General features: G+C 36.0%; 1 protein-coding gene across 6 annotated transcripts in view; it reads left to right on the forward strand.

Moving 5' to 3' along the window:
* The window catches only part of CEP128 (centrosomal protein 128), a 94,085-nt gene extending 86,057 nt beyond the window's left edge, over positions 1–8,028 (forward strand). For 4 of the 6 annotated variants that reach the window (XM_033063336.1, XM_033063335.1, XM_033063339.1 and 1 more), the window contains 2 exons: positions 1,737–1,845; positions 6,527–8,028. In XM_033063336.1, coding sequence (XP_032919227.1) covers positions 1,737–1,845; positions 6,527–6,633 — 216 coding nt within the window. In that variant the 3' untranslated portion in view covers positions 6,634–8,028. Of the gene's footprint in view, positions 1–1,736; positions 1,846–6,526 lie in introns of those variants that run through there. The other 2 variants (XM_033063337.1, XR_006163007.1) reach the window with 2 other exon arrangements.
* Positions 8,029–8,420: the final 392 nt, after the last annotated feature.

Consider the following 8,420-nt stretch of genomic DNA (forward strand, 5'->3'; position numbering starts at 1 on the left):
TGCCAACATTCATCTCAGACAGGCATTATCTAATCTTATGTTCCAACCTTTTTTCATTTTAAGGAGGAAAAATTAAACCAAAGTTGAATGTTCCTCTAAAAGCAGTTTTTTTTCTTTCTTTCTTATGATTTCTTTTGTCCCCACTCAATCTTCCTACTCTTCTGTAGTCTTGTCAGATGGCTTTAAAATACCTGTTGCTTAGAAGCCCTGAAAAATTTCTAATGGAAGGTTTCCAGTTATAAAAGTAGGCCATAGGCTGGCAAAATGCCATCAGGTACAACAATCTTGATTTTTCAACTAATAAAGGGCCAAATAATAGTAGATAAAGATGAAATTGGGGGAAAACCCCATAAATACAGTATATAAAATGAAAATAGCAACAGAAGCAAAATCAAAACAGAAAGCCTGAGGAAAACTAGAGATAAATATTTTGATGTAGAGATACAAATATTTTAGGAGAGTTTCCCTGCCACAGACATTTGACCATCTATTCAAACACAACATACAGATATAATTGTCAGTGAAGCCTATGACAAAAGGCACATACTATACATCAATATTTCTGTAAAGAGAAAGCCCTTTTGTATTGTGATACTGGTAAAAGCATCTTTCTTGTTTAAAAGCTCTTCTTTTAAAGCATTTCTGGAAGCAGAATGGAAAGATAAAACAATTTTTTTATTCTTTGAAAATTGTTACTCTGCTGTGAACACTTTAGGTATTAGGTCTCTCATCAGCACATAAGGGAATTAATATGTATAATTCCCATTAGTCTTAATAGGAGTAAATCCTTCTTCAATGATGAAACAAAAGCTCATTGTATCTCTAAATTAATGTAGAATTTTTTTTTCTGTTTAGTTTTCAAATCTTAATATCAGCACAAATGATAAATTGCAAGATGTTTAAATACAATTCCCTGAGGCCGTTTATGACAAGAATTCAGCAGTAATATTGTGTGTTTTATGAACTGATGCATTTATTCATTATTACCTCTTCTCATTTCAAGAAACTGAGTAATTTGGATACAAAGCCAAACTTTTAATCTTATTTTGGATGGTATTGTAACTGTGGACTACTTGCTGCAGAGCTAATAGAGATTTTTCAGGGATTTTTAAATGATCTTTTACAATTTATCTTCTCTTTTTAGCTTATAGGCCAAATGACTTTCCTCACCAAGAAACTATGCTGTATGGGTTTAGTCATAAATAGTAACACTGTACTTTATTTAATGGTTTAACAAAAAAAATTCTAAAGCACTTTAGGTATTTAGATATGAGAAATCAACGAACTTGAAGTTTCCTTAGTGGCAGAGAAAATAGATTTATATTTATTACATTAGATTGTGGAACTTCACTGAATTAATATGAACCATTCATTGATGAGGAAGTCATCATTCACTGATATCTGCCTTGCTAATATGAACTGTGGATGTGTTGTGAACAGGAAAGAGCATTTATACAACTTGCTGTAGTGGCAAAGACTTCTAACGTTGCCTGTGCTTTTCTCAAGGCAAAGCATTTTTTTGCAGATATTTTATAGTGGTGAAATGGGGATAAAACTCATAAGCAAATTAATTTGAGCTTACTGCAATACTGAGAATTCAATTCAGAGAATTCAAATAAGTTTTTTCCAGTGTGTGTGAAATCACAGCATGTGCCTGCATATGTGCTGTTTGCTTTTTGCTAGTTTGCAGCTGCTTGCTAGTAACTGATAAAATTATTTTTATTTGGTTCCCATAGGATGTGAAAATGGATGCTGAAATTTCTGATATAGAAGTGGCTGCTCACTCTTCTAGTTGGCGATCTCATAACAGCTTTTTGTGCAGCTCACTGCTTACAAGTTCAGGTTGTAAGTATTATATTACAGAAAAAATCTATAGGTAACATTTTTTTTTCTAAAATTTTTTTTTAACTTGAAAGAGCGAGACACTGCTTTTCAAAAAAGAAGTGCTAGAACCATCTTAATTATCCTTCTGTATTTTAGTTTTAGATGCTGGATGGATGTCTTTGCCTAGAAAATACTTCATTTCATCCCACTGACAGTTGTTTGGGGCTTTTTAACTGGGACATACAATTTACGACCATAAGGCGCACCGGACTATAACGTGCACCCCCCGGGAGTTGGCAAAATTCGCAGCTTTGTAGATCATATAAAGCATACTGGACTATAGGGCGCACTTATTTTTTGCAGCGAGGCTCCGCCCCCAGCTCCCCTCCCCCACAGTTGCTGGCCGAGGCCCCGCCCCAACCCGGCAGCCACGGGCCCCCGGGCCCGCCTCCACCTGGCAAGGGTGGTGCCGCGAGCCACCGGGCCCGCCTTCACCCAGCAGCCATGGGTCCCCGGGACTGCCTGGACCCGGGAGGGGCAGTGCTGTGGCCCCCTGGCCCCCATTCACCCAGCAGCCATGGGCCCCCAGGCCCGCCTCCACCCGGCAGGGGCGGTGCCGTGGGCCCCCAGGCCCGCCTCCACCCGACAGGGGCGGTGCCGCGGGCCCCCAGGCCCACCTCCACCCGGCAGGGGCGGTGCCGCAGGCCTCCAGGCCCGCCTCCAGCCGGCTGCCGTGGCACTTCCGGCTCCCCCCACGGCTCACAGCTCACACTTCCGGTTTGGCAAATTTCGCAACTTTGTCCATCAGATAAGGCGCACCAGACTATAAGGCGCACTTCCGGGTTCGAGGGAAAATTTTAGTCAAAAGGGTGCGTCTTATAGTTGTGAAATTACTGTATTTTGTTTGTCATCCAAACCTGTGCCAAAGAAAAGGGCTGCCCTTGAATTCCAAATCTCTGCATAATGAGTCATACTTGTGTAAGCTGTGTATTTTCTGAGGGGCCAGAGAGATATCCTCAAACATGAATTCTTTCCAAGAACTTTCATGTGCACCAGTTAGTGTCATGTCATGCTTGTGTAGCATTTCTGTGGTGAAAGTTGAATTCACTAGTTCTACTTTGATAGTAGACATTTTAAAATGTTTTTTCTCTACCCCCTTGTGCATATACAGCTTGTGTTAATGTGAAGTCATGGGATCTCTGATACAGCTGGGAAATGCTCAATGAAACATAGGATGTATTAGATCTTGATTGAGTACACAGGCACACCTTTGCATGAGTGAGTGTCAAAAGTAACTTAAAAACCAGGTTTTTAAGGGCTTTTTGAGCATATCCATACATGGATATTAAAATACTTCTCTTCAGAAAGGTAACATCTTCCATTTCGTTGCAATATAGCCAATTTGTGTGCTGGGAACCTATTTAGAAAGTTGCATTCTGTGTAGTGGTAAGCCCTATTTCAGGCTTCATTGCACTTTGAAAGTGTTGCATTTTAGAATGAGTGCTGTGGTAGATTACTGCTCACCAGTAAGTCCTGAGCTGATCTGATGAGGTTAAAGGTAATTGGTTTCTCTTCCTTTCAAAATCTATGGGTTGGGGTTAGTATCGTTTTGCAGAGTGTACTGAATAACAATAATGGGAGGAAAGCATAGGAGCAATACCTCTGTACTTCAGGAGCACCTTACCTTGACTCAGAGTTGATTTTTCCATTTTCCCTAACCTCATCTTGCAAATCAAATACAGCTGAGCCTGCTTTGGCTATAGAAAAGAATACCTCACAGTATGTTCAAATAAATGGCCTCTAGAAGTCCCTTCCAATCTCAAGAATTCCAAAAGTGATGCACTGCAAAAATTGACTGAAATTTAAAAATGCAGCATAAATGTTCCTAAAATATTGCAATGTCTTTATGTTGCTTAACCTGAATTAAACAAGTTAGGACTTTGTTGCTTCAAAACTTTTTAATAAATTTTAGGCAGTTTTAAGAGCAATAGAATCCATGTGATCTGAATACCAATCTGATTAAACTGTTCTGCATATTTATTCTCTGATTCAACTGTTTTTTTACCAGCACTAAATACAAAATTTTCTGGAGATAAAAAAATATGTGATTAAGAAAAGACAGTTGTGATTCAACTCACGACTTAGTGCTTAAGGCACGTGGATTACTCCACAGATTTTGGTTTGTGTCTGATTGTCACTTTATGCTGAAACTGATTTCCACCAGTCTAATGTGTATTTTGAATTTGTTGGTATAGTTCTTGAGGACAGTGAAAATTCTGCAGTGGTATTAGCATTAAGGAGATTTTCCAGTGAGTGGCAAATGAAAAGGCAGCTACTTCAGTCATGATAGTCACAAAAACATCATGAACTTTTAATTTCAGTAATGATATTAATTAATTATCATTTGAGACTTTGACAGCAAAGTATAATTTGACATCTTTGCTCCCAAACCTACTGCAGCTTTTAATAAATCTTCCTATACATGTCGTCATCTATTTTCTGTGATTAATTGTCTCCTTCAGAAACAGAAGGATGGATTTTTTTTTCCTTTCATTTACCTTTTGGAGCAGTTTGCAAGCCTTTGTGATTTATGTTTCCCCATTCCATCTCTCTTCAATTCATGAAGCCTTACAGACTACTGAGTCAATAATTAGTACTAGAAGCTTCCTTCCCAATGTGAGTTTCCTATGACTTGTAGAGGGCACCTGGAAGGAGAGCAGACTCATTTGTTATAATTTAACTCATCTGTGAGAGAGATCGTGAAATTTAAGTTTAAAATTGGTTGAAGAAAAAAGGATAAAGAGTATGGGAAAATAAATAAGGGAACAACAATCTGTTTCCATATATATATATATTTACTAAAATGTTGCCAATGCAGCAAGCAGTTAAAAGGAAAGTAATTAACATCAACATTGTATTTTGTTTCTGGTATAATTTCTGCAATTATAACAGCTTTTCCATTACAAGCAAATTTTAAAATATGTTGAGGAAATATACTTTTATTTCTATATCCATTTTTGTAGAAATTAAGACTTTTAAATGAGAAAACAACTTATTCGAGGAAACATTCACTGGATTTGGTTTGCAGTCTATATTATTATCAGACCAAAATGGTTGGTCCAGACAGTCACTACTAGTTGTTATCTAAAGAATAAGCCTCAGAAACTGTTTTTACGGCCACTGTATTTTCCTGAAATTTTACACATGCTTTGCATTAGCTTTGTGAATTGAGTCTTTGCACATTTAATCACTTTGAGGTTTTAACATGTATGGTTTCCCAGAAACCATATGTCTTAGAGACTTTCTATTGTTATTGGGAATTTATGTTCCAGGGCTCCATAAGTTGTGATAGACAACACTCTTTTGTTAACATGGTATGTAGTACGGCTGATACCACAGCTGAGTAAAACCAAGTTGTCCTGAATATAGGCTTTATTGTCATAGCAATTAACTCTTGCACTGTGTGGCTGATGCCTGTCTTTGTCCCTCTATGTACACTTTTTCATATGTTCTTAAGACTATTTTTATTGGCATTTATAAATATTGTAATGTACTTACAAGTGAAAAGACATTGCAACATCATTATGCTGTAGACGTCCTTCTAGAACAAAACCTAGGGCTACTTAAGCATAAGAACTGGAAACTTGACAGCATCACTAAAAAAAAATGCAGATTGAATTAGTTAAGCAATTAACTTTGTTTATGATTTTTCACCTTACTTTGAATACTGTCCACAGGAGGTACCACTGACACAGCATACAGCAGCAGAGCTTTGGATCAATTCTGAAAACCTTAAACTTTATGCTGAAAACTTAGAACTCACTGTTATACCAATGTCCCAAACACAGTGATTTTATTCTTACGAAAATGAAAACATCTCACCTGTCCTAACCAAACTGTGAAGTCTTGCTCCTTATTAAATAACTTTTGGTTATGTACTGTTACAGTTTTACTGGATCATTAAAAATTGTGCTGTGGATATTGAGTAGGACCACTTTTCTTACATGCTTGTGCTATAAAGAAGGCCATTAGAAGGGTATGTTATATAAGCTGGTAGCCACTTTCCTTCCCTTATTTACTACCTTTTGCTAAATGTTTGGATATTTGATTTTTTTTCTTCAGCATTTTATTATAAGATGTTTTGTTAATTCATATTGTTCAGATTTGATGCAATGTAATATATTTTTTAAAAGGCACTACATGTGTACCATGCTGTGAAGGTATACACACAGTATGACATTGTATAAGCACCTGTTCAATGTCACTTGGTGACTTAAGTCCATACTGTGGATAAAGATCTTCCCTCACAAATTTTTTGAGAGATTTGTCTTATCTTATTTAAACAAAAATTCTGGAAAAATAAATGGAAAATATATCTTAGTGAAATAATCAAAATTTTTAAAACCCAGTCTACATTTCTTGTGTATAAGAAAGCTCTTGGCTTTGCCTGTATTATAGAGTATTAAAATCTGTTTCTCTAGAAAAATAAGTCAGTTTCTCAATTAATAGCCTTTTGAATATTTATTAACACTGTATTACTTGCTGAATAAATAATGAAGTACATGTTCTATTCAAAACTAATGGTCAGTCAACTAAATCTGAGAATCATAGGTTTGAAAAGACCTAAGATCATTGCGTCTAGCTGACTTAATGTGTGACTCTGAAGATGCTTAATCACCTTTTTTGTGTGACTTATTTCTAGCACTTATGAAAGGGATGGTTCCTTTGGATACAAGTGCCACCAAGGAAGATTCTACTAATGGTGCTGTTAGTGAAATGAAGCTGCAAGCAGAAGGAGGAAAGCAGTAGAATAATTTACAAAACCACACCACTTTTCTCTGTGGTAAATTCCATTACACTTTTTTGTTTGTTTTAACAGTAGTAATTCCATCTGCTGTAGGAGTGATGCACCCTTAATGATTCAGCAATTGCCAAACACTCAAATGAAAGAGCATCAAGAGTGATTCTGATGAACTCTTGTGATAATTTAGGTGACTTGTACACCAAAGGGATTTTGCTATTGTCTTGTATTTGCTTCTCCAGTCCTTCTAGACTAAATTTATTGTATTACTCAAATACTGTGAAGTGAAAAACCTGTGACAATAATCTTTGCTATCAGCTTATTTACCCCTATACAGGATTTGTTCTGACACTTGTTTTTTTATTATGTTTAATATCATTATTAATAATGAGAAAATATTCAGAATTTGCCTATTATTATGAGAGTAATTATGAAGTGTTGTACAGACACATCTGTAATTTTAGGTCACTCTGTTGGAAAAAATCATTTAAGGAAGAAATGATGAAACAAAATTTTCTCAAAACAAGGGAAAATTCACATCTTGGTTTCAAGTTCAGTATATATATATTATAAGTTGTCTAGAATTATTCTTTTGGCCAGAACAGTTTTATCAGATGGCCTTGGTTAGGCACTTTAAAGAATCTGAATCTCACCCATCTGTATCAAGAGTGTTGAAAGGCACTTCTATGTGGCTATGAAAATTTTAAAAGCAGTGTTTAATGTTCATTTATTTATTCTGTTTTGTTCTCTATTAGAGATGTCATATTGATTGTGAAATACTATGGAAATACAATATTGCACATTTGTATTTGTTCAGCTGTCACTATTCTAAACAAATTGGACAATTTTGCATTACAGTGGTCTCAAAGAGCAAATCACAGAATAATTTTCTGCTGTCTGAAGAAATGCAAGTGTTTCTGATGGTTCTTATTTTAATCTCTCAGCTACTTCTGGCTGGATCACTGCTAGTGTGCCTTATAAGATTTGCCAAAGCTGTCAGAGTACTGTAGCAACATTAACACCATTCAAACAATTTTGTTTTACAGACTTCTGTCTTGTTTAGGAAGACTATTTCTTCTCTGAAACACTGTCATTTTTTATCACTGTAGGTGTCTCAGGTAAAATTCACAGGCCATGATGTGCCATCTCAAAAGAGGACTTTTTTTTTTTTTTTAATACTCTGATGAAGTGTTCTGTAGTCCAGTGAGTGCTCTGGACAGTGCAGTTCCTTGACAATCACCTTGTGTTCACTCTGTTTCAAACAGAACAACATGCTGAGAACACAAAATCAGACATAGAAATGAGAAAAAGATTGAGTTTATTCTCTATTCATTTTCCATGAAATTAAATTGCTTAAATTTGAAAAAAAAATCTGATTTGATTAAAAAGTTTTCTTTACCTTTTTTTTGGCGTATTATGTTGTGCATGGTAGTGCTGGCATTGGCTTTTTGTAGACTTCTGGCATATCTGCTCATTCAGAGGGTCAAGAAAACAAAACAGGCACATCCTGACCTCATTGGCTATGACAGGGACAAGAAAAAAATCAACAAATAAACTTCTGCTCTCTACAAAAAGTGTGGATGTCATGGAACAGTGTTTAGCCCAAGCCAACAGCTACTATAAACTAAACTTACTGTAAGTGGATCCAATATTTGTAATATATTTTTTATTAAATCACAGTAGAGGTGGAAATATGGCATTTAAAATATTTTAACTGGTTTGGTCTGCTGAAACTTTAAAAATTGCAAAATGAAATGTCACCAGCTTGCAAACTTTATGGTACCTAAAAATTATG

Source organism: Catharus ustulatus, chromosome 6 (genome assembly GCF_009819885.2).
Source record: "Catharus ustulatus isolate bCatUst1 chromosome 6, bCatUst1.pri.v2, whole genome shotgun sequence".
NCBI lineage: Eukaryota > Metazoa > Chordata > Aves > Passeriformes > Turdidae > Catharus > Catharus ustulatus.